Consider the following 26,081-nt stretch of genomic DNA (forward strand, 5'->3'; position numbering starts at 1 on the left):
AAGCGATTTTTCTTGCTTAACTTCCTTAAGCATTCTTTTTGTATAATTTGGACCTGCAGTGACGAGGTCCTCGGCTCGTGATTAGACAGTGGCAATCTATATTAAATACTCACTACGAAATTATGCAGAAGAGAGTGCCCTGTCGGTTGGTGTAAAGCAGTGGTGCCCAACTTTTGAGGCCGGGCCAAGCATGAGGCTCGTGCCGGCAGCGGGGCTGCTGCGCGGGGCCGGAGCCGGCGTCCTGCCTGCAGCCCTCGCGGCTGTGGCTGCCGGGGCAGTCCCCGCGCCGACGTGCCGCTGGCGGGACCCTGGGGCCGGGCAGCTTTGCCGAGCAGGCTGCTGGCTGGAGGCATCGCCTGGTGTGCTGCACATCCAGCACCCCAGCGCTGGTGACCAGGTCTCAGGATTTCTGGCTCAGCCCCCAATTTGCTGCTTGGTCCTCAGTGCACGCCATTAGCCTCTGCATGCCAGAGCTTCCTTGCCTGTAAAATGGGGGGAATCGTGTTTATCACCTGCCACGTGTCCCGGTGCTGATGAAGTGCTTTGAGGATAGATCCTGGCTGTGCGTGAGTGGTCTGTTTCGACGTGCGTCTTTGCCTCGCATTCCTGGAATCTGCTGATTTGTTCCGGATCTGTTGTGAGTTTGTGTTGATTAGAAGCAAAAAGTTTGTTAACAATGGGTTGTAAATTCAGAGTTGACCGTAAAAAATTGCAGGCTCTGCTGTTGCTGCTCTGAGACACTGTTACGCTGTCTTTGCAAACCAACCCAGGCAAAAGCAGCTGTAAATTTTTCCTCGGTTTAATCTATACAGTGAAGGGGATCATGCAGATAACCTGCGGAAGAATTTGGCTCAGCCTTTTCCTAAGATTTTAGGATCCTCTGGATGCTGGGCTGCGTAGTGATCATATGTGCCACAGCTACACTTGCAGCTTTGTGGCGGACGTGGTTTGGGATTTTTCTTGTGTGGCTCATCCTCAACCTTTCTTTCATGTTGTTTCCCCTCTCTTTTGTATGCCTGCATTCCGTGAGACATTCAGGGCTTATAGTACCAAGTTGCTCAGAAATAACATTAGTAGATCACTCTTCTTTGCTTCTTGCTATATCTTATGCAGATCTTGTTGCATTTTACTGTTTGTTTTTTCCTCTTGAGTCGTTATTTAAAGTAAATAACAATGTAATAAAATTCATAGTGCTCTTTATCATGCAGATCTCCCAAGGCACCTTAGAATAAAATCAATAAGATCAGAAACAAAATCAACTTAGATCATCCATGCTTTTTAAAGCAGAGCCAGGCGAAGAAGGCTTTTTAATTATTTTTAATATCTTCTGCTATTCAGCTTTGTACCTCACCCCTTTTTTATGCATGCAGCAGTCAGTGTCAAAATATCAATGATGGATATTTTCAGCTACCTCGTGGATATTAGTAATGTTGATAATGCTTCCTACTCCCAGACCAGCACTGACTCTGTAGAGGCTACTTGCAATTTCATCAGATAGTGGGGAGGAAAAGCTCATACTGAAGTCGGTTGACCATTTGGGCGGGAAGAGGTGGGGGGGTGGGGAAAACCATCAAATTAACTCATAAAAGCTTTATTTACAATGAATGGACTTTTTTTCCTGTCTGTCATTATCATCTTGTCTGTAACCCAGTGACCCTGATTATCATGAAGCTGTTTACAAGGTTTAGGTTAATTGGATTTCTTTAACTATTTCCCAGAGCTGTGAGGAGTGCTAATTCACTGCGGTGGAGTTCAAGCAGCATAACACAGCCGGGTTTACAAGGAGACAGGCTTCTTCCAAAAGGGAGTCATTTTGTTTCATAGCACAGCAGCATGTACCTATCATTTGGTGTAATATTATATAAGAGTATCTTTCGTATGTATGTGTTTAGTTGCAACTTGCGTTGTCAGTACAGAAATTACCTTTTGCATGGTCAGCAAGAAATGAGGCCTATTTTCAATGAGAGAGGCTTTGAAATGTTTTTTCTTCAGGTCAATAGCAGTTTTTATATGAAGAGTCGTGGATAAAATAGCTGTGCATTGCATGGCTGCCTAAATAAACGAGACAGGAGGATGTAGTTGGGTGAGATCAGGACAGTACTTCTCTATGCTTTGCTTTCATCTTCTCAGGATGCACGCTTATTCTTTAATGGCACAACATTGCACCCTCCAGGTGCAATGTGTAATTGCAGGTCTAAAGATAACCGAGTTGTTTTATGTGAACTGTGTTTTTGTGAGCAAACCTTCCTAAATTCTCCTTTAGCATTACTCACCCTCTTTTTCTCTTCCTTTTGCAGGCTTCTGTAGGCTCTGAGAAGCTGTTCTCCCCTGCAGCAAATAAAGGTAAGTGATTTGGAGAAATGCTTTCCTTATCTTACAGCAAGAGATTTGAGTGCATGAAACTGTCAACAACATTGTGCAGATAACAGGCCATCAATTTTGCCAGTGCCTTTAATTTTGCCGCACAGATTGTCATAAAGATCAGCTTTATAGGCTTGCGATGATTAAGTTAAAACATAGAGCTGCATTGTCTCAGTGTGGGGCGGGACTTCTTCCTTGCAAGTCAGATTCATAACAAATGTCTTAAGGAGGAGGATTACTAACAAAGGCAGAATCAGCCTTTACTGCGGGGGGATGTGCTGTTTTCCTCTAATACAGTCAAATCCTCATTTCTTTCAAACTGAGCGATATTTCAGTGTTCTCTGTATTATCCTCACAAGGACTTGCACACCTGTCCCCTGCCCGTGTGCACAGAGCGTTTGTGTCTGTACGTCAGTTCTCCACAATGAGGTGGAAGGTGCTCAGCATGTTGCAGGATTTCGGCTCCCAGCTCCTGCTATTACTTTTAATTGAGAGTTACCTGTGATATTCACCGGGTGTTGCTAAGAGACTGGGCCTGTTAAGGTTCCCTTTGGGAGTCAGAGTGACATATTTCTAAATACACCAAGCCCTATTTTGAGGGCTCAGTATGTCTGTAAAACAAGGCTACTCTCTAGTTCGAAAGACAAAATGCGGTGTATGATTGAAAGCATTGTGCTAGGAATGGCTCCACTTTATCATGCAAGGAGGTTGACGTTATGGCTCTGAATGAATTGCCAGGCAGTGTAGCTGTTCTGCAGCGTTCCCGGTACTGAGCTACGGAATAAATCAGCTCAGAGCAATAATGAATAGTAGGGACATACAAATGCCTTGAAGAGGGGAGATGAGGCCCATTAATAAGAAGTGATGAAATAACCTTCTCATGTTATTTCAGGAGGGCCAAGAAAGGAATAATTTGCAGTTGTGTAGGAGTAGGTGCTAGCCATGGAAAGGCATTTTGGTTGTTGTGTGCTCCTTCACCTGGACGCAGGCCCAGTTTATAGCTCTGCTCTTTAACAGTGGTAAGTATTAGGAATTCTCTGTCTTCCCAAGCCTTGCAAATTTTCAATGCCAAATGTGGAAACTGATGACAAGCCCATTATGTTATTGCATTTGCAGATAGTTTTACAAAAGTGTGCAGCTTTATCTGGGGGAAGGAGGGAAATTTGAACAAATGGTGGGGAAGAGCATTATCTTCTCTTAGCCTTGGCTCGCTGATAAGGCAAACCAGATTGCCCATACAGCACTGCCTCAGCAAAACAAAAATCTTGCCATCCTGCACAAATGCGTGGTACAAAGATCTGGTATAGAGGCTTATGCTAAAGTGTTAGCAGCTTTGTTGGCTCCTCCTCTTACTGAAGCCTGAGATCCCCTACCCCTTCATATCACAGAGCAGCTCTGCAACATGAGTTTTCAAAATACTTCTCCATCATAAAGTTAAATGTGTGAATGGCTGTGAATTTGCTGTCTTGAAGTCTGTGTTCACTGCTGTTTATATCCCTGTAACTTAAGACTGTTCTTGTTTAGTTTACTGTGGGCAGAGATACTGCCAGCTTTGGGAAGGTTTGGGTTCAGATTGTAATTTTTGTCTTGGACTTCTCTTTTCCTCTCCCACCTGTACTGGTGGAGCCTTGCTGATCATGCTGATTGGCATGGGCTGTGATTGCGGGCCAGCTCTGCTGGGGGCTACATCAGCTTTTGGCACAGTGCTTGTGTTGAGAGGTGAGATTAATTTGCCTCAGCAAGATTTTGTGCAGAAACCCAAACAGTGCTAAATCCTAACTCTAGCCCTGTTATCACTCCTACAACGTAAGAGCCAGAATTTCTCTCTCACACATGCAAATGAAAGCTGCTCTGACACGACCAGTCTTGGAGATGCCATATGGCAGGGAGAAAGTGACTTTCAAAGTGTTCCGCTTAAATTCCTTTTCTAAGATAAGAGCGTTGATTTAAGGCCCCTGTTCTTGAGGACTGGAGCCATGGTGACTGTGCAGGGAAAGGATTAGTTAAACACAGTTTCCTGATGTGCACACATACGGGGCGGCACGTGCGTGTTGTCTCCTGTGGGCATTTGCACTATGCCCCTCTTTTGTAAACACTTAAGGCCTTTTTGGAGAGATATTAACTGGCAAATTTGCAGCATCTATGCTACAGCTTTTATTGGAGGTAACTGGGCTTTTAAAACACAATAAAGTGTATTCATTGTCTGGTGCAACACCCCCTATTTTCCATGAAGTTTCCCTGGGGATGTGTTTGGCCCAGTGTATTTGTTTTATGCTGTCCGTGCGTATCAGCAGCTTAGCAATGCAATTAAGTATTAAGACGGACGGTTTTCACTTATTTGAGTCTGTAACAGCTGTAAAACGTAACCTTTGACCACGTTTCACAGCTCCACAAAAGGCCTTAGGAGCAGAGTCTTTTGTTCGATGCTCTCTGGGTAGCATTTGTCTTCACCTCCTTACGACCGGGGACTGTCACTGTGGTGCTCCTCCTCCTGACACGAGCTAATGTGCGATGCCAGATGCACGGCAATGCCAGATGCACGGCGTAGATGTCCCCGTCTGGGCACGGTTGCTATTGTGCAGGGAGAGAGGTGGCGTGACCCAGCGCGACCTCAGCAGTTGCAGCTGCGAAATAGGCTGAATAGGGCACTCGGAGCTTCCTGGAGAAAGAGAGGGTAAATCCGCCAGGTAAGGAAGTAGCAATTCAAAGTAAAAGCAGAGAACCGTGATCTGCTGTGCTCACAGGTCTTTGTTTTCCGACCTAAGAAAGCATTTGTTTAGCAAACTTGTGGCTGCGGTACAGAGTTACAAGGACATTCCCTGCCGAGAGCTGGGTGTTATATCCTCCTGATGAATAAATCAATACACAAATAATAAAGGTCTGTTTGTTCTTTCATGCCGTTCCCTTCTCACAGGGATCTCCCAGCCAGCCCTTTGTTTTCTCCTGAAGGGCAAGTCCGCTGCAGGGCCCTGGAGATGTAGCCAAAAGCTCTGTCCCTCTCCTGGCGGCAGGGTGAGGGAGATGATGGTGATTGAGATGAGGGCAGATGTGTTTGTGGTCTGCGGAGGTGAGAGGTACGTCCACCCTTGGGTCGCTGGAAGGACCGCTGCCTGAGGGTTGTAATGATATTTTTAAGTGTTCAGGGTCGTTTGTGTTTTAAGGAGTTCAGGGTTGTGTCCCAGCTGCTGCTCATTCCACAGTGGACTTCCCCGGTGAGGTTTCCCTGAGGACAGGTGGTTACGCCATCTCTCACCTCTTCTTGCTATCGACCTACTATGCTCAGGTCAGGCCTCGGTCAGTGAAACTGGGAGTTGCGCCTTTTCAACCAAAATAACCTAGAAATGGGGTCCCTGAGGCTCAGGAGAGCAGTGGAGTTGGGATCTTTGAACCCAGCTCCCCTCCCAGGGCACTGTTGGGATGAGGATGAAACAGGCTTCTAAAAATAGATGTTTCCTGCATGGGTTTAGCGTTGGCTATTGAGAAAATGCTATTGGACAACGAAAATGGCTATTGCAGAGCGAGCGGAGGCTGGGCGGTCTCCGGGGAGGCAGGTGCACCATGGCGCGTGGCATGACCGCGTCTTCCACGCGGTGCTCGAGGCACAGGGCAGCAGTGAGGAGGCCGGGGCTTTGCTGACAGCTGAAGCTGAGCACGTTGCTTGGGATCCAAATCAGACGTGGCATGGAGGGAGCAGTATCCAGCTGTCTGGTGACAGAGAGCAACTGGCTGGGAAGCTGCGCTCGAAAGACCCAGCGCTGCCCCGGGCTGGCTGGATGCTCGCTTAACTCCATGCCTCAATTTCCCCCTCCTGCAAAATGAAGACTAATGTTTGTCAGCCGAGTATGCTGAGAGACTTAATTAATGAATGTTTATCAAGCGATTTATCAAGAGATCCTTTTAATGAGAGATTCCATAAACAGTGCAAGGCTTCATTTTCATGGCAATAATAAATGACAGTGAAAATAAGTCTTATCCTTCCCCCGCATATGCACCCCCCCCATACACCCCCCCCCCCCCAGGAAAAAAAGATTGCTTACCCTCCGCTCTCGCTTCTCCACGGGTTTCCAGGCAGAGAGCTTTGAAGTGCTATCTTTCATCAGGAGCTGTACACATCCTCAAAGCTCTGAAGCTCACAGCCTGCGTCTTATCCCTCTGACAAGAGGGAGGCGAGCTCTCTCGGAGCGCAGGTCGTAATTGTCAGCCGTGGGATGCGCCACCGCCACCCGCCCCAGCGGGCGAATGCAGCTTAGGGTCCTTTGAAGTTGCCTTCCTTTATTTTCTGTCCTCTTGACCACAAAACTGCGCCTTGGGCCAGCAAGAGAGATTGCTTGTTCAGAGACGTCGCTGAGCCCTGACAAGCACATCTGAACCAGAGGAGAACCCTTGTTCCTCCGAGATCAGTGCGCCTTAATTTTGTTGCCTTAAGGGGACTGTCTCTCCTTTTGCTCTCTTCTTCCCTTCTTTTTTTTTCTTCTTTTTTTTTTTTTAATTCAGGACTAAACTGTCACACTAAATCATTTTAAAAGCTGAAAGTATAAAACCGCCAGTGTAGGACATGCTGTTAAAACTGATGCTTATTACTGCGAGATGCTGCAAGAGGGGAAAGGAGGGGCAGTGGGGCAGGGACGGGAGGGTTGGGGTTGGTTCTTGGAAGGAGCCAGGCAAAGCAGGACACCATCTCAGCATGGCTGAGGTCCACGTAACGTTGAGCTGCTTCTGTGATCGAGCCTACCTTCAGAGCCTTCACGTTACTGTGCTGTGATGTAAAGCTCTACGTTGGATGAAGGTCTGTATAGACACAGAGCAGACAAGTCTCGTTGTACCCAGTCAGGCAATTAGCTGTATTTTACACAAACGGAGGTCAGGAGCGATACCATAAATTTCCCCGATTTCCTGTGTGGGGTCCATAGCAGGCTCTGAAATGCAGAAAAACCAAGGATGCCTCCGATTTCTTGATCTCAGCTTTACCCCCAGATTTTGGTTACATTTTGATGAGGTAACCATCCTTTGTTTGACTGCTTGGCCCATCATAATTTGAAGAAGATGATAATTTACAGCTGAATGTTTGGACAAGAGTCCAGCGTAATTACAGGCATGCAAAAACTTCCACAGCAGCATGTGTAGTAATAAAAAAATAAGTACTGCATTTATTTAGATAGCAACCACATTGCTATGATTTATACAGCACTCAGGATGCTCTGCAGCTGCTCTACTCCCCATGTTGCATCTCTTGTGGTTTTATCACAGTCTTACAGTATTCTGTGTTTTTTGTGAAGCGCTGCACCTCAGAGGGTTGTATGAGAATCTAAGCTTTAATTTCATTTATTTTTTAAGCAAGATTTTAGTCATCTTGGTCACAGAGAAGAGCCTGGAACTCTGACTCTTCTGGGCTTAAAAGCCAACAGGCAGTTGAAAAGAACCTCAAATACCTTGTTTTTAAACCTCATTTTAGAGATGGTTTGTGATTAGTAAGTGCTTGGGGCTGGCAACACTGGACATCCTGAACTATTGCTATATCCGGCATGGGAGCCATTCCCAGCATCCTCTTTTTGAGAAGTTCTATTTAATTTTGTCACTGCCCAGATTAGTACATTAGCTTTCTGGCTTTTCCATGTATGTATATGTATTATACAGCGGCCTGGGAAGGAGGAGGACGTTGATTTTCGAACAATGCGAGTAACCGAGATAATCACGCAAGTCACAGCCAGTTAGGCTCGTTTCAGAGCAACACCAAACACAGAAAATGGTGCAGTGAGTGCAGCCTCTTAGTCCTCTTGTAGCTTTCTCATTTTGCAAGCTCTGGAAAGCACGCTCAGGCTTCCCTTTGGGAATGGGAGTATACTCTGGCATAAGTATCTCACCTGTTTATTGCTTAACAGTGTCATATGTACTTAATAGTAGTTGAACCATAACCATCCCTATCTGCAGTGGCTCTCCGTGAGAATACGATGGACAAGTAGGGGAGCGTATTTACCTTAAACCGTGCTGTACGGTTAACTGGGTAAAACTTGGCTGATGTTAGTTAGTATGCAAGGGTGGAACATTTATCGACTTCGGCACAGATTGTGTGCCGTACGCCTCGCAAAACTCCAGTTGCTGTGCGCATGCGGGCAGGCTCTGCTTGCGCCCTTTGCCGCGCAGCGAGCACGGCTATCTCCCGGGTCGTCTCCCCCGCGTGAGCCAGCACAGAGCTGGCTTTGTAGCTTCGGGCTGCAGCCAGGAGAGTTGAAAAGTTGAATTATAAACATTTCCAGGCCTTCTGGTTGGTGTCTTGTGTTTTGTTTTGTTATTTTAAGGATGTGGGGTGTGTTGCTGCATTCCTGTCAGTGGGATTAGAATGAATAGAGGCAATACTGTAGGAGATAAAATGTGTTTAATTATTTATTTGAGTATTACAGACTGAAATTGCTTTTTGATTTAAAGCATCCAAGTTATGGATATGTTTTTGGAGTAGAGAGAGGCACGCAGAAACATATATACGCACAATTACCTAGGGTAATGTAAGAAGTCTCTTTGTTCGGCCGCCCTTCCTCTGCAGAATTTGTTCATTTCCTTAAAGATTTTAAATTTCAAATGCAGCCTTGTTAAGTATCACGGAAAGCTAGCTGCATGCTGTGCCTTGCCCACCAAAACATAAATAAAATAAATAAAGTCTTTGTTGTATAAATGTTATGAAGCGGGTGGTTTATTTTCTTTAATTATACTTTTTATTTAAAATAAACTGTAAAAGCAGAATCATATATATCTCAAATATGCCAGTACAAACTTGTATTGATTTAGTAGGCAAATTTTAAGTCTTTTTCAGTCTGTGCAGAAGTAGACAAAAGGACCATCAAACAGTAAATCGGAGAGGCGGGGGGAAAAATCCCTCCAAATGCTTGTGGTAGTTTACATTAGCCAGACTCTTAAAGGGTGTTTGAAAGATACCATGGTTTTTACCCCTTGTTTATAGCCTTCTCGTCTGCTTTCCCGAGCAGCAGCAGCCGCGACGGGGGGTCTCAGCGCCGTCTGGGGCCGGCGTCCCTCGTGGGGACGGCGGGAGGCTGGCACGGGTCGCACCTCGGCGCGGTCGGGCGCCATGGGGCACGCTTGCGACCACCGCGGAGCCGTCCGGACCCTCAGACTGTGGGCTCTTGTCCTTGATTTTTCTTTTAAAATACCTCAGAGACTTTTTTTTTTTTTTAACTCGTGGCACAGGCCTCTCGCCGCCTTCCCCTCTCCTCAGCCGCCCTCGGGTGTGAGGCCTTGGCCCGCGCAGGGATGCGGCTGGCACGGGGCCAGGCTGCCCCGCTCCTCCGCGGGGCGAGTGGGAACCGGCCCTGCTCCCTGGCAGCCCCGGGCTGCCACAGCAGGGAGGGGTTTTTTTTTGGGGGGGGGGGGGGGGAGTTGTTTGTTTGGTTTTGGGTTTTTTTTAAATGTTAGCTTTTTTGGAAGCGTGCTCATCTCGGGACCGCTGGTAGCAGCCTGTCAGGACCTGTCACCTTGGAGAGGAGGCAGGAGGCCATTTTGAGGACGTTCTCCCTCCCACCGATGGCTCCTGCCATTTTCTTTCTCCTTTAAATCCCCCCGGCAGCATGCACCTGCCCGTTCGCACCGCCGTGTCTCGCTGTCCACCCTCCCTCCCGTAGTGCAGGTCCCCGCAGAGCCCCTGAGCGCAGCTCCTGGGCCGGCCGGGCCTTCCCCGCTGCCGCCAGCCCCGGGCCGTGTCCTGCCGTGCCGGGGAACGCCATACTGACGCCATTGACTTCCCTGGGTTTACTTGGGCATGCCCAACGTGTCAGAGAGCAGGCTTTGGCACGGTATTTCTGTTTGCGTGTCTGTCTTTTTGAAAGGGATACTTGTTCTAGAGTCCCGTCCCCCCCAACAGTAAATATTTTCTTGTAAATCACTGGGACAGACAAGTGACTGCAATGCTTTTAGTTCATTTATTTGCGTTAAATTGATGGCAAAGTCTTGCAGGAGGTAGTAGGAAATTAAAAGCTTTCTATATATATTTTTTTAACTGTCCTGCAAAATTTATTGCAGTGTTATATCCCTGCTATGGGATTCTGTCGGACAGTTCAAAAAGCCTGTGGAAAGGTTCTCATTCGCCATTAAATTTTAAAAGTTATTGAAGTAATTTTTATGGAGCCCTATTAAGTTTCTGAAGAAACATATTGGTTTCATCACTAATAAATTCTTTAAGGCTTATCCATAAGGGAATAGTCAGACTTCCAGATCTCTCCAATGAAATGGACGTTAACTTTTTGCCCTGTTGGAGATATATTCTTGCAAGATATTAGCAAGGTGAGCTGCAAAGCCAAGAAAGCCTGATTACACAGGGAGTACATCTACTAGCACTGAGAAATGGTGGGTCCTTCACCAGTCAGCCTACTACATTGTGGTGGATATTTTAGAAAGAAGAAGGTTTTTTTTTAAGTGGGAAGAAGAAGGTTGCAGATGAATCCATGCAGTTAACTCCCAGTGGGGTTTTAAACGTAGGCTGTAGCCTTTGGTTCTGAGAACTGTCACGACTGGGAGAGGTGAAGCCGTGGAAGAAAGGGAAGGTGTGCAGCCTGGGAGTCCTTGTTTCCTCAGATAGCAAGTAACGCTTTCAAGAGCCCCTAAAAATAATATAAAATAACATGTTCACTATGCTTCTCCAATCTATCCAAAAATGCACACACAGAGTTTCTCCTGGTAAAAAGAAAGTATCAGGGTAGGTTTGTGCTTAACTTAATGCTCACAAACACCTTTCACGTGCAAGCACGGAGCCACCTGATGTCAAGCGAATGGGCTAGGGGGGAAATAAAATTATGTAATTGCCAGTTTCCTTCAGTTTTGTTCCTTCTTCTGTTTTGCATAAAGAAGGCTATTTAAGTCTCAGCTGGTATGGGGTTTGGTAATAAGCAGACATCTACAAACCTGCATCTGCTGCTTTGGTCTCTGCTTAGTTTGTTCTGTGTTTCCGTGTTTATTGATGATCCAGTACTGAGAGAGATCTGTCTCCTTAACACTTCCTGTCTCGGGCCGTGAAACCTGCAGAAGAGCTTGTCCCCTGGAGCACTTGAGTGCTTTTCCTTGTGACATTTTCATGGTTAAGGGTAGGAACAGGCAGCCTTAAAAAAGGTCCCATCGAGACCACCTCAAACAACACTGAGTCTTGAATGTTAAACTGCAATGGAAAAGCCAGAGCCTCCTCCCTGGGAAGCTATCTGCAAAGCAGGGTGGCAGGAAAGGGCTAACCATGTAGGGTGAAGCAGCCAACTTTTTAATTTTCTCACTACTACGTGATTTGGCTCCCAAACAGCTAAGCTGTCCTTGGCCGGTTGCTCCCCGATGTGGCTGGTCTTCTCCAGACACAGTGATAGGCACCCACAGTGCAAGTTCTATACAGACAACCTGATTTAATACAGGCTTGCCGGTGGGAGGAGGAAATTTACAGTGTGAGTATTGAAGATTTATACAATAGTAAACATTGTCATTATTATTATTGAACCAGCCTTTAAAACTGAGGTAGAAACCTGAAACCAACAGCTAGCATGTACATTACATTCTGTACTGATCAGTTTAATAGTCAAAGTAGAGCAGATTATAGCTTTTATTGGATCAGCAAACAAATTCTCTGAGCATAATCCACCTTTTGGCCTGAAATCTTTTTGCATTATAGGCCAGACTCCGGTCCCTTTATGCCAGCCCCGCAGTACATGCTGTAAAGCAGCCCTAAGCAGACAGCTGAGGACTCCCCCCTGACATAATGCCAGTGTAGTTAGCCAAGTGTAGTCCTGAGGCAAAGGCAGAAAAGAGCCCAACTCCAGTGATTCTGAGCAGCAGAGCACCCTTTTGCAAGTCATACACATAGGAGTAATTTAGAGAAATGGAAAGATACTCTCAATGATGGTGTGAACTGCACCAGGAACCCAGATGCATCTGAGAGCCTGTGTCTATAATCTCAAAACCAGTCCAGTGAGAAATACTGGCCAGTCTGCGCTACTTGCTTTCTCTTCCAAGACCACCGTTGTTTTGAACTAGGAATAGGTCAGCAAGGCTAAATACAGACCCAGATTTGAAAACATTGCTGCAGAAGCTCTCCTCTCCTCCCTCCCTTTCCCTCTCCTCCTGACAGTTCAAGAGGACTGGGTCCAGGTTTTTGGCTCCAACCCATGCCTGCTGAACACATTTCCTCAACCAAATGGACACAACTATAAACCTCTTTCTGCATCATTTCCTGTAGGCCTGTACTAAACATGCCACCCAGGTGTCCCTGTATAAAGCCACTTCTTGCTGAGTCTGCTTCTGTTGCTGCTGGCGGGCTTGCCTTAGCGTGCTCGTGGCAGGACTCCCATCACAGTGTGTTAATTTTAAACAAACAAAGAGTGTGTTGTGATTTGGGAGGGTTTTTCCCATCAGGTCACATCAGAGTTCCTCTTAGAAGAGGGGGCTGGTTTTTGCTTTTGTTTTGTCTTATTTTCTCTCTTCCTCTCTTTTAATATGATCCCTGCAATTTTGTTTTCACTGAAATATTGACTGGCAGCATTGCAAATTGCCTGCATGCAGACAGGAGCTTGCCAGCACTGTCTTACTCAGCTAGCCGTCAAGGTTGTGGATTCCACCACAAGCAGTGCCAGGAAAGCTGTTGATCAAAAATATTCCTAACATCTGTGAGTCCTCTCCATCCAAATGAGATGTAGTTACATTCTCCTTTTCCCTGCACTCCTTCCAGAGTGTTGCTTCAGACATCTAGAAAGCCCTGGTTGCAAATCATAAGATGATCTCTGTTTGCTTTGCAACTCTGCTTCCAACTCTGTCGAAATCCAATATAAATGCAGGAGTGCCCTTCCCCCAGTCATAACACATGAAAAATATCAGCCTCCTAATGGAGAGAAGGCAGGGTGGGTTTCTTTGCCCCATAACTCCTTTGCTCTAGATGCTATCCCGTGCTGTCTAAAGTTGCTGTGGTCATAAGCCAACAAGGAGGGTCTTGTCAGAGAAGCGGAGGGAGGACGCAGCTCTGAGCAGGCTCCAGGCACATCTCGAAGCCTCGTGCACACGTGTGCGCGCACACACGCTCTTCGGCCAGCTCCAGAGCGGGCCGGGGGGGCGGTGGTGGGGGAAGAGCCTGATTTCCCTTCCACTCTGTTCCTACCCCTACCACCAATGCACCAGCCAACTATTAAATAATTAACGTGCCCGGTGGGACAGGAGGAATCAAAAGCTGTTGTGTTCCCAAGTTTTCTCTGGCTCCGGACGGCACGGCTCACTGTGTATTCTGGCACCTCGGAGCGGGTTTTCCTCCCTCCTTCGCCTCCCCCTTATTATCCTGTATGTGTGCTGGACAGGGAAGTGGCATTCCCAGCCCAGCGGGGGATGGCTGTTATTTCAGACTAGCAACAGGGGAAAAGGAACAGCCTGTTGCCTGATTGATGTTTGTTTTTTGTGGACAGACACCAAACGTTCATTAGAGACGGAAGGTTTGGGAGGGGGGCCGGCGGGAGGAGCCGCTTGCTCTTAAGGAACTATTGTACCCCTGTGCACTAAACTGGCTCTGCACTTTCTTTGACTTCTGTGAATGTCTCAGCTGTACTGTTTTGGCCCTCGCGACTTTAGGAAAATATACACGCTGCACAGACCTTTCAGTGAAAGCTATGTGATGAGGGGTCAGGAAAAAAAGAAAGGGGAGGAGAGAACAATGCAGTAGGCTTTTACTATAATTAATTTCAAATGTGCTGCTCATCTGTTCTCCTCAGGTTTCAAAGAGAACTGTGGAAGTTTGCAGGGCTTTTTCGACAGCATCTGCTGCTTTGCAGAGGTGGGGATGGAAAGACGTCTTTCCTTCCATCTGTGGGTTTGACCAGGCTGGCTGCATGGAGTGCTGAATGCAGCACAAATCAAAGCTGAAAGCAATACACACTCCGAAAGTGATGGAGAGGGAGAGGAAGGGCGGGTGGGGAAGAGCTTCTCTTCTTACCGTGTGGGTAGATGAAGCCAGAGAGGCTTGGGAGGTTGGTAGTGGGTACAGCAGATTACTCTGCGGAGAGTTAATGGGGCATATTCATTTAAATAACAAAAATATAGGGCTACTGCTATTGGTCCTGAAAAGCTTCTAGGTGATGGTGAAGGTGAACTGTGGGGTTGCAGTGCTTTGAAAGGTTTGGGGCAAACCCTCACTTAATCTCCCACTGACTTGGTGCCTTTGAAAATCTCCCTTTGTGTAATTGTGTCAGGAACCAATAAGTTAATATTTAACCTGTGGTGTTATGGCCTCTATAGAAACAGTTCCTTCTGATTCCCATTTCTTAAATCTCATCTGCTGGATTGTGCTGCTTTTAGCTGTATGATTTATAAGACAGTAGCTTTGTATCTGTCACAGAATATTGTCCTTGTTTCTTTTGGTGCCAGCTCTTAGTATTGATGAAGTCATGCAGTTGTGGCAGTAAAGAGAGATGAAATGGTCCTATTAGATGACTGACTTTTTTCTCCTCAGTAAGACGTCTGGATGTTAATTTGATAGGTCTATAGATCTTAGCCACAAGAATCAGTAAAACAAAAACTTAAACTACTCTAAACTAGTGTTAGTGCTTTTGCAGCTACATTTTCAAATTGCTCTTTGCTTAGAGGCTTCCACTGAAACTTGGAGCTGGTGGATAATGACCTCCTGTTTAAACACGTGGCTACTTTATGATGCTTAGCTCTTAGAAAAACCAAACTCAGTATCGAGTAGTGAATGTTTCTGAAGTTTGGCCGTAAGGAAAACATTTCTATAGGGTGATTGAAGAGAGCGTTCTCTTTCCTGGTCAGAAATTAATTTGATGCAGCCACAACATGTTGAATACCCTGAAGGTACTTGAAGTGAGCGCTTGTTTGTGATAAAGGCTTTCTCCAGGACGCCAGTGTTGGTATGTGATGAGGAAAGCTTGACCATACGACGATTAACGTTTCTGTGGTTCTTTGGAAGAGATGTAAATACTGCAGTGATGTTTCAGACCCTGTAACGGCAAATGTCGTTTTTTGCAGCCTTACAAACTAAATAGACTTTGTGGTACTGCTGTAGGACTGGGTTCTGAAAAAATGTTCGGTGATAGCACGTCAGCAAATAGATATGCAGACATCACCAAATGACTTCAGTGCAGGTTGTCAACAGGCTGAACGGGTACGGAAAAACAAATAGGTAGAAGCCCAGAGCTCTAGAATGTGGCATATTTCTAGAAGGCTGCAGACACTGGTTTCCTTCGAACCTTTTTCTCTATAAATTACCTCTGCACTAAAGGAAGTGACATTTGGAGAAGGCTCAATACCCCCCACCCCCGGCTTTGTGGAGAGAAACCTATATGAGAAAGGAGGGAGATCTGAGTCTAGTCCAGGTTTAATTTCCTGGTCCTCCTCCATAGGAAGAAATATCACTTCCTTTTAGCTCTTGAACAAACAACTGCACTGGCCACATTATAGCAAAGCATCCCTTAGATCACATTCAGATAAGCCTGGATTCCAGCATTTGCTCTTAGCCACGGATGTTTTTGTACCTTGTGCATGCCAGCTAATACAGAGAAGGAGCAATACCTGTGGTCTTTGCAGAAAGCACATCTATTCCTCTGACTCCTCTGCTCTTAGCTGGAACGGGGATTGTATCCTAATTCCTTGCACACAGGGAGTAGCCATAACAGCACTTCGGAGCTCGGCAGGAGTTCTTTAAATTCTTGCTCTCGAATCTTGGCCGTGCCACTCCAGCTTGTCACCTCTCTCTCGTTCTGTTTTGACAATAAGGAAAGGAGAAAGGCAGATAGCAAGGCTTGAGATTGGAGGTGGCGAGTGAGCTGCTATCTCAGTACTGCAGTTCTTTCCCTGCCTTCTAGGAAATTTTGTGTCTCCAAGTGCCACACAGCAAACCAGCTTTTTTTAACCATGCCCTGGGGGTCGTTTCCTAATTAGGCTTCTTTACCTGTCAATTATAATGGAGCAGATCATGTTACATTGTTAGCCTCAGTATATTGTGGTGTTTCTCTCCCAGGATGAGGGTCATAAAGTTATTGTAGGGGAGGGTTTAGTTAATAAAATCAAAGCCCCGAGGAGGGTTCTGGAAACCCAGCTTTCTGAGCCTGCACAAAACTTGGTTCAAACATTGTATAGTTTCTGCGTGGGTTGGAAAAGACGGAGGCTTCGCTGGTTTTATGAAGCCATATCTCAAGATCCAGAGAAGATGGGCTCAGCCCCACCTGAAGTCTGGCCCTTCAGGCTCTGGGTCTGATGCAGAGGTCATAAAATTCCCCGTAAAGCAGGCTGAGACACCTTGCCCTTGATGCCCCGAGAGGCGGAGAGCGCAGCTGTGCAGGGCCGCTGGTCCCCTCGGCCCTGCGGCGTGGCACTTGGGTGCCGAGGGATCTGCCGAAGCACGCAGGAGCAGCAGATGTGCCTGCCGTCCGAATTACTCCCTCGGGTGCTTAATAAAACCATGGGAATCAGAATTTTCTTCTGCTTTTATTAGTTACAAACGATTTTTCTCCCCTTTAAAGGACTCCCACCACCTGTTCTAGTCAGCCAGTGAGGTTTGTTTTAAAAGCCCATCTTGCTCTTAAAAGGGAAGAGGGGAGGGCAGGGGGATGGCAGGAACATTATACCACTAAGAGTTTGCATCTGGAGATGCACAAGGGAAGAGCAAGAACAAGGAATCCTACAGGGAGGTATTAAATGAGGCCCTTTTGTTTCTTTCCTTGTAGAGCGTAAAATGCCCAAGGCATGAATGCTCTGTTCAGATTACTCTTGAACATTTTAAATGTCTGTTCTGGTAATTTATAAAATGAAGGGGTGGGCAACTCCTTATACTAGGAAGAAAAGGGAGATTTTCACTGGCATGCCGAGCATCCAGCAGTGGTAATAAGGAGTTGTTCTGTGCCTTGTGCAAGGAGAGGGAGAAGGTGGATCTATCTTGTGGGTGTAGTGAGATTTTGTCCCTGAAGAAAGGGGTTCGCTTCTGTGGTGTGGCATCTGAGAGGCTGACTGCTCCCTTGGTGCCTTTTTCCTCCTTTTCTGATGGGGAATATGGTTGCTTCCTTCCTGCCACTGTGTGCCTCATTTAGACTTAGTAGAGGCCTGCATTCTTCAGAAGTATACAGCACCGAGCATAAAGGAGATCTGGTTTCTGTTTTAATGAGGTAAATGGAAGACATGTACTCCACGCACAGCAGCTACTCTGGGCTGAGCCTCCGCCAAGCCAGCAGCTCTCAGGAGTGCGAGGCCATTGTGGGAATATCCCTGCTAGACTGCCTGGGAAACAGGGTGGGAGAAAAGTTGGAAAAAAAAATAAATACCTACTGTCTGCAAGGATTATTCCATATTTTTTCTTGCTTCCTGCATCTATGCATAAAATAGTGGGTGCTCTGTCCCTCCTGGCCTAATTTCTATTTGTGGAGTAATCATAAGGTAGAGTCTGACATTCCAGTAACTTCCATTAGCCAGGAGTGTAACCTGTAACAAAAACACTCTTGCTTGCATTTTTCATGCGACAGTCATCTCACTGTGAGGTCCACAGGAACCGCAGCCATGGCATGGAGCAGTGCTACTGCTACCCGTCTTCTAGGGACGAGAAGGTGCCTCTGTGTAAGATGAAGAGATTTTGTTGCAATTTGGTTATATAACCAAGAAAGCCAAAATGGATGCGGGCTGGAAGGTGAGACAGGCCCAGGAGGCAGACATTGTGGGAGCTGCACAGTGTTACGTGCACACAGCCCAGCCCTGCAGATTCGCTCTCTTGCAGTCGTGTCCTGGTCTGGCATTGCTCTGGTGTAAGGGCCCCTGCTCCTCCAGCTTCATATGTGGTCCTTGTTACCTTGGCATCTGAGAGCTCAATGGGGCTTACCATTTCCCTTCTTGTTATGGCAGTAAATTAGCAGAAATGCAAAATGCTAGATGCAGGATTAGTATCCTTACTGCAGGTCGAAGGAGGAGGAAGTTAAAAGTGAGACATGTTAGAAAGTAATGCCGCTTCCATTTTATCCTTAACTGTATCTGTGTAGGTTCCTCACTGCTGACAGCATTCTAGTGCTAAGCAAATACAGCTCCATTTACTGTTAGCGTGAGGAGTCAGGAAAATGGTGTGGATTTTATTAGTTTCAGATATTTGGGCTAGAGGCTCTCGTGCTGTCAGAGCTGACTCAGACTCCCTGCCAGTTTGAACGCAACATGTGTGATCCATTTTGCACATGAATACGTTAATGTGGGATGAGGTGGTTCCCTGGAACAAACCACTGCAATTTGGGGTGTTGTCTTCAAAAACAAAATGATAGTGCCCAGTGGCACGAGAACTTGGATTCTCTGCGTGGAGAGACGAGGCACATAATTTGTAATCATTAGATTGATTAACTTCTTTAGATCGATTAGGACAAATGCATTTCATGAGAAGAAATCCCCTCTCTGCAAGGTTCTAGTATTTAATTTCCAATTAGTTTAATACGAACAAAGGCTCCTCAAACCATTGTTAAAAGACTGAGTTGAGGACCTGCAGCATTACTGCCATTCAGTTTCCAAGCTTTTTAGGTGTGGAAGCTATAAATTGTTTCTAATTGTGTTGAGATTTCATGAGAGTCACAAATACTATATATGAGCCTTTCTTCATGTAGAGGGCAGCACTCCTCCAGTGTGTGTGATCTAGAGTTGATGGGGAGCAGGTGGCTTCAGACAGAGATATGAATGCTCCATTCTGGCTTCACAAAAAGTGCTTGCAGGGAAATGCAGATATATTGAGTGAAGGGTGTTGGCTGGTGTGCTAATGTGAAGTGGAAACTCTCAAGAATTAACATGGACCCTACTTTCCCTTCCTAATGTGCAAAAATCTGGGATTGAGTGAATTTGCCAAACCAGACTTGCTACGTACGACCAGGCTTTTGTTTGTGTTTTTGCTCTTTGGAAAAACTGAAGGAGAGGATTTAAAGGAAAAACTTACAGTGAATTCAGTAGAATTGTTGATACACATGGCAAACATGTGAAAACAGGAATATGAATTATACAGCAGTAACTGTCTTGGAAAAGTATCTGCAGACTAAGCCCAGAAACTTGTCTCTTTCTTTCACCCAAAATCGAAATAAAAACGTGCAGCAATTTTGTCTGAAATAATTCCCATGATTATACCTACAGATGTCTGAGTCTGTACTTGTTTGCTACCTAAGAATGAGGTTAATAACGTGGCAGTGCCCACCCAATTACAGCTCGGAGTATAACATGGGGAGTGTGAGGTAGTTGTAGCTCTGCTTGGAGAAGTGGTGAGGGTATAATCCTGAGCACTGCAGTGGCTTACAGCAAACCTGGTTCACTAAGAAAGTCAAATGCATCAGTTGGTAGGTCAATGAATACCCTACTTAACGACCCCCCCCCCATGCATTATTGAAGTGAATAGTCTTCATGCATGTCAGAATCACAGGTATCCCCTGTGTCCTTGATGACCTGCAGCTGAAAGTATTGCTTCCATCTAGCAGTCTTGTAGAAACTGGTGCTTATGGCCAATGGTTATTGCAGGGCCCACTTCAGTGGATGTAACTGGACTCCAAGGAGTCAGCAGGAAGAAGAGTGGCGAGCAGGCATTTGCGTTCACAAGTCTTGAATTACTGTTTCAGGCTAGCATTGTGGCAGCCTGTGCAGCCTTGCACCCTTCAGCCTTGTGAGATTTCTTTCCACAGTCATAAATCTTAATGCAAGAAGAGATTCAAGAGTACCTTTTCATAGCAAGGTGCGACTCTGCTGCAATGCGGAACATGGGGTTCCACTGTTAGGTCTTGTCAGATGTGAGGTCTTATATTATCCTCAAGGATTTCCAGCACCAGAGTATTTCCAAAATTTCTACTGCGCATTGAAGAATTCATGCTTCCGTCAAAGGAGAAAGATGGAAGGGCCTTTGCAACTGTATTTCACACCCTCTGAGATCATGGTGCAGGAGTTTGCTTTCCCCAGTACAAGTAGTAAATGAAGTAGTCTTTTCCTTCTTGCATACCAAAACACTCCTCCTGTTTTGAAGGAAAAGACAATCTTTCCTCACATTTTCTTGAGCTTGCTGAGAAGCTGTCCTTCAAATATTGTTGCATTCTCAAAGTTAGTCCCCTGAAGGGCCATGTGAGATGGAAAAGATTTTTCTGAAGATTTTGAGCCAACATCTTCAAACAGAAGGAGCAGAAACACATAGTCACAGTCCCTCAAGGACTGAGATGCTAGAAACTGAAGAAGAGCTCCTGTATCACAGAGCATTTATTACCAGTAGCTAATACACGTGGCTCAACACCTCCTATGCAACACAGTCAGGTTTTGTTGATCTTTGTAAAGGATACGTTTAAAGAAAAAATGGACCTGTTTTAATCTTAAAAAGCAAAAGGCCATCTGTGGCTTCCTAATGCTGTTTACAGACCTTTTTTGCCTGTGCTATGCTTGTCAGTAGTTGTATTTATTCATTGCTCACACTGTGAATTAAAATGTTGAGGCAGCTCCTGACATGCTCCTTCCAGCGCATCCTTTTGGAGTGAATATTTGGTTGCCATAGGGACCAAATCCAAAGGGCACACACCATTCAAGTAAATGTTCCCTGATTAACAACTTGCAGCTTGTCCCTTAAATATTTTAATTATCCATGATGCAACCTGAAATGTTGTTGAACGTATTTGGTGCATTAATTTCACAGTATCTCAGTTTTTCCTGAAGATGCCATTATAGCAGGTCTAGAGCTGCGTTTTGACCGTGCAAATGGGAATGAGAAAATAGGGCCTTACTGCTTCTGAGCTTACAGGAAAACATGGCCTTCCAGTTTCTCTTCCTCTTGACCTTAGAACCTCAATAAAATTAATGGACAGAGGTGCTGCTGTGTAACTGCCAGCGAAATGGAGGCCAGAGCGTTTGAGTGTTGGCACTTTGTTAACAGCTAAATGCGTGTTGTTTGACTGCTGGTGGCACGAAGAGAGAAGCGATGTGCTCCTGCTGCCTCTGAGCCTGTCTCTGCGCCTGGTAATGAGCAGGGAGGGGAGTAGGAGGCCACAGGGTATGGGGAGCTGCTGGTAGGCACCATTGGCCCCGCTCAACAAGCACTGAATCTCGAGTGCTGTTTTCCCAAATTACAAGCACTAACCTGCCAGCAGGTACTGAACAGTGAGAGCTGAACTTAACAAACAAATGAGGCAGGATTTTGCTAATTTGTGCACGGTCAATACTCCTTTCAGTTCCTGTTCAGCAAAGACTAAGTTGCCTTGCAGCAGAATTTTCCATTTTTACAACTCTAGCCATAACATTGGGTATGGAAGTTAGTCAAGTTACTGAGACGGTTTCAAAACCCTTCTGTTTGCTGCCCTTTTATATCTCTCAGTTCTGACTTTCCTGAGCTGGAAAAGCAGCTTTGGCACTTTTTATGATTGCACATAAGCACAATAGATCTTTTTCTGCAGTCCTCTGACATCCAGCAAAAAACACTGCAGGCTTATCTCCATTAGAAATTATTGCTGTTGTCTTTGTTTTCCTTGAAAACTTAAACAGCAGAGTTTAGCACAGGGTCTCCTAAACACAGTAAGATGTGCTGAAACAGTGGTTCTGCCAGACACAAGGCAGGAGGGGAGTTATGGCTTCTTAGCTTTATCATGGCTCTGTAGTTAAGCTTCCTTCCACAGCGTCTTCAGTCCTCTGGGCCAGAGCCACAACTTCACTTTGCAGTCGTCCTTCCTAAACATCCCTCCCGCTTACTCCTCTAGGTGAAGGCAACAAACTCCCTGGATTGCGCACTCACAGACCAGCTTGACGCCACTGTTACTTCCATGAAATAGGATCTGCCTCTAGCAGAACCTGTAGTAGGCTTCAGCCAAAACGCGCTTAGTTTTTGCTGATCTTAGTTGAGGTTTGATGTCCTTTCCTGCTTTGCACTTAGAATGGAGGAAGCCAGGTCTGTCACATCTGGCTTCAAGCAAATCCTGATCCTGTTGCTGTTTCACATTGAAGCTTGGTGGTTTTGAATGGTGTCAATTAAGAACCTAACAGAACATGTGAAGATTGACCTTTGAGTGCTGGGAAAAGAGGGTCACATACACAGTTGCAAGCAATTCTCTGCTTCAACTAATGCTCACTCACTGATTCAAGTGGAGAGATGTGACAGTACCCCGTATTTCATATCGTTATCTGTGAACTCAGGAAAATGTGAAAATGAAAGAAGTTTCTTTTCCTTTTATATTTTGGTTTATATAGGGCTTTCTTCTTTCCTGAAAGGCCATTTTGAAACCATATGAGTCTATTCAGGGGCTGAATTCGGATGTGTGTGTTAATGGGTCTGTTGCGTGCCTATGTGTTTCCAGTAGAAAAGACTGGAAAGCCAACCTGGAAGACAGTTTGATGCATGTGGATGATCTTTGGTCGTCTAGAGACCAGAGAGGAGCTCCCTTTGAGGAGACGTGTGTAGGATGTTGAATTTTGAGCTGATGCATTTCATATGAATAGTGCACGCCACATTCCAGAAAAAAGATCACAACATGATTTGATCTTTCTAATTTAGTTAGTCTCTGACCTTCAGGCAGGAAGAATGCTTACTCTGTTCTTTGGGTTCTCTCTGCCTCTGGTGTAATGAGCAATACCTAATCTCCCTCCCTCCCTCCCTTTTGTAAACGTGACTTAGGTATCTGGCGATGCAGACCCAAGGTGGGAACTGGACTGGAAGATTCTTAACAACAGTGCTGCCCCTCTGCCTGCTTGTTGCTTTGAATTGCCTGATTTGACGTAGTTTCTCCGTGGGTACGTTGATTCTTGTCCAAGGCTCTTTCGACATCCCCAGCAGGGAGGTGGCGAGGGGAAGCAGCAGTAACGTGGCCCTCCTCGGAGCCAGGAGGCCGTGCCTGCAGCCTGGAGGCTGCGGTATGACCTCATCTTGATGAGTTTCGTGGCACCACTTAATTGCCTGCCAATAGTTCCCCTAATGAAGGGTGATAGATGGTGCTCAGGGGCCTGCTTGAAGAGATGAGCCAGTGAGATGGCGAGGGTGCGTGCAGAAATACGGCTCTCTCCTGGAAGGGACGCGGGGGCCAAGTGGCAAGGCAGCAGTCAGAGAGCCCGAATGCAAACGGTTCCTCTTTTCATTGCATCAAGACAATCATCAGTTACCTTCCTCGGCAGAGATGGGAATTTCTGTGACCCTCTGTACGCTTGGCTGGCTAGGGTAATCATCTCCTGTTCCCAGCAGGGATGATCTGGTGTTTGCGAATGTTCTTTCTTGGCTTTTTCTGGTTTTGGTTAGTGGATGTGCTTTCTCAGCCAGCCATTGATTTAACTTCTCTAGGAGTTGAGGAGGAAGTCTGAAAGGTCATTCTCCCTTCTTTGGAACAATCTTACTTTCGGATTTCACTTTTAATGATTTTTTGGGTGTTTGGAGTTCTCTGATGTCATTTAAAAAAAATCAAAACCTTCATAAGATTGTGCAGATGAAACAAAATTGTTGTCTTAGCCCACACAGGGTATTATGCAGCCTGGCAGATCCCTTCCTTGTAGCAATAAGAAAAGGATTTGGCATTTAACCTCTTGAAATTAAACCAGAGTGTGAACTTCAATAGTTCAATCTTATCAGGGCTTTGCTAGAATAACAAATTGTGAAAAAATGTAATCATGTCTCCAATGTGACCTTGGCAGATCCGCCTCTGTGATGTGAGAGATTAGGTAACTCTAAGCAGATGTCTGTTTATTTTGAAAATAATAGTTATAAAATCTTTTTTCCCCGGTTTGTTTGCACTGCCTGTGGAAGATAGGACAGAGTGAATTGTGGCTGGCGTGGAGCTCTGTGTAACGAGCTGCTCTGTTGTGCTGAGCAGTAATTGCTCTCGGAGGTTTGAGTTATTGATCTATTGGTGGGTGTTCAATTTCAGCGTAAAGACCTGTGTTCATGATTTAACTGGAGTGATTAATAACTTGCAGGCTAGATGGGAATCAATATGGATTTCAAACAGCAAAAGTAGTACATTTTCTCCTGTAATATAGTAGTTGATAGTTTATTATTTGCACTTGCTTGGCTAATTAAAATAAGATTACTTGATACATAGCAGTTTTGACTGTTTAAAAGGCTTAACTCTCAAGTTGAATATTTGTGCTTGCTTGCTTTCATATGTTTGAGGGGCTTTTTGTCTTCCTAATAGCTTATTTACCTTGTTGCTTGTCTGTCACTGAGATTAGATGTACAATATGCTGCACATAGCAAAAATAGCACAAAGCAAAACAAAACAAAAACACCTTTACTAAGTAAGTGGAAGAAGCTTTAGTAACATTTTATGGCCTGTTATGTCACTGGTTTTCAGGCAGCCAACATCTGCTTAGGAGCAGCACTGAAGAGATTTAACCCTGCAGTGTTTGATCCACCATTATAGCCCTAGATTAAAAGCCTGTATGAAACTTTCAATCTCATTACAACGCTAGCATCCACAGTAGGTGCTTTAGCTGCAAATCCAGTTTCAGCTTTGCACTGAAATGGTGCCAGAAGCAGCATGGCTATGAAAATGCAGTGTGACTGACTTTGGGGGGATTTGCATGGTGAGCTGCCGCCTTCATGCTCTGGCCCCAGTCCTTGTGTTCGGCACCCGTTTTCATTCAGCTCCTGCAGCTTTAGAGTGTCGTCATGCATGCTTACAGCTAACATGCCTGGATAGAGCATGGAAAGCCCCCAAATCTCCAGGAATAAAGCATCCCATTAAAGAACCATAAAGCAGCAAATCGGCATCAAGTCCAGAGGCCTTAATGCTGTTGCTCTCAATTTCTTGGGGAGGGGGTGAAATCTTTCTGTGCTGCAGGCTTTCACAGGGATGGGTCTTATCCACACAGCTGGCTAGGGAGAACATTTAGCATAGTGTTTTTCAACCTTCTTTTGATTTGCAGAGCCCAGTATGTTTTCTAGTGGAAGTGCAGATTCCTAAATGGCAAATGAATGTCTAACAATAGACCTTTCTTTTAGGTTTACATTCACAGACGTCTCGATTTATACATATGCCACAAAAGGAAACCACTGATCTCGATGGAAATGGTTTGATTTTAAGTAAATATTTCTCTCCTACCAGTTCCTAAAAGCACCAGAGTGAATTTAAATTCCCCATGCTCAAGTACTTAGTTGTGCAAGCAACGGCAAGCGAACCGAGTCCGTAAGGATCCTCGGCAGGAGCGGGGGGTGCAGCGCTCTCGCGGGGGCCCCGGTACCCAAAACCCCTCTGCTGAGTCGGCGTGGCCGGGTGCCGTGGCGGCGGCCAAGGGATCGCTCTGCTCCGGCGGGCGCCGAACGCGGGAGCGTGGGCGAACGTCTGCACTTTACCCTGGTTGGCATTGGCTTTGTACTAAAAACATGCGACGTTTTCCTCATCAGGGCAGCATGAAAACACCTTGAAGATATTTTACTTTTAAACTTGGGTGCTTCAGAAAGGGGGTGGGAGGGAGCCACACTTGGAAGTTAATTCTGAGGACCAAGCTGACAGCTTTTTGCCACTGTTGCTTTCTTCTGGTTTGAAGAGCTGAAGGCTTGTTACAGCCCCGGCATACAGCAATCTAGCAGGTTAAATGACTTGGGCAACACAGTTTATTAAAACTGGCAAGTGCTCGCTCCAGTTCTCTGCCTGATAGTCGAGGCTGTCTGCGAGCGTAATTGATAGTGGCAGCTGTTCGGAGGGTGTTTGAGATTGTTGCGAGACGATTTGACTTGACAGACAGCTCGGTACAAATGAGCTGAGTGACGGGGCTGCATCCAGCCGGGGCTGCGGCAGGAGCTCCCCGCTGCA

General features: G+C 45.8%; 1 protein-coding gene across 23 annotated transcripts in view; it reads left to right on the forward strand.

The window, feature by feature from the left end:
- The window catches only part of FBRSL1 (fibrosin like 1), a 553,713-nt gene that overhangs the window by 492,287 nt on the left and 35,345 nt on the right, over positions 1 to 26,081 (forward strand). For all 23 annotated transcript variants that reach the window (XM_064522069.1, XM_064522089.1, XM_064522082.1 and 20 more), the window contains one exon: positions 2,298 to 2,343. In XM_064522069.1, coding sequence (XP_064378139.1) covers positions 2,298 to 2,343 — 46 coding nt within the window. The remainder of the gene's footprint in view (positions 1 to 2,297; positions 2,344 to 26,081) is intronic.

The sequence above is a fragment of the Dromaius novaehollandiae genome, chromosome 17 (assembly GCF_036370855.1).
Source record: "Dromaius novaehollandiae isolate bDroNov1 chromosome 17, bDroNov1.hap1, whole genome shotgun sequence".
Taxonomy (NCBI): domain Eukaryota; kingdom Metazoa; phylum Chordata; class Aves; order Casuariiformes; family Dromaiidae; genus Dromaius; species Dromaius novaehollandiae.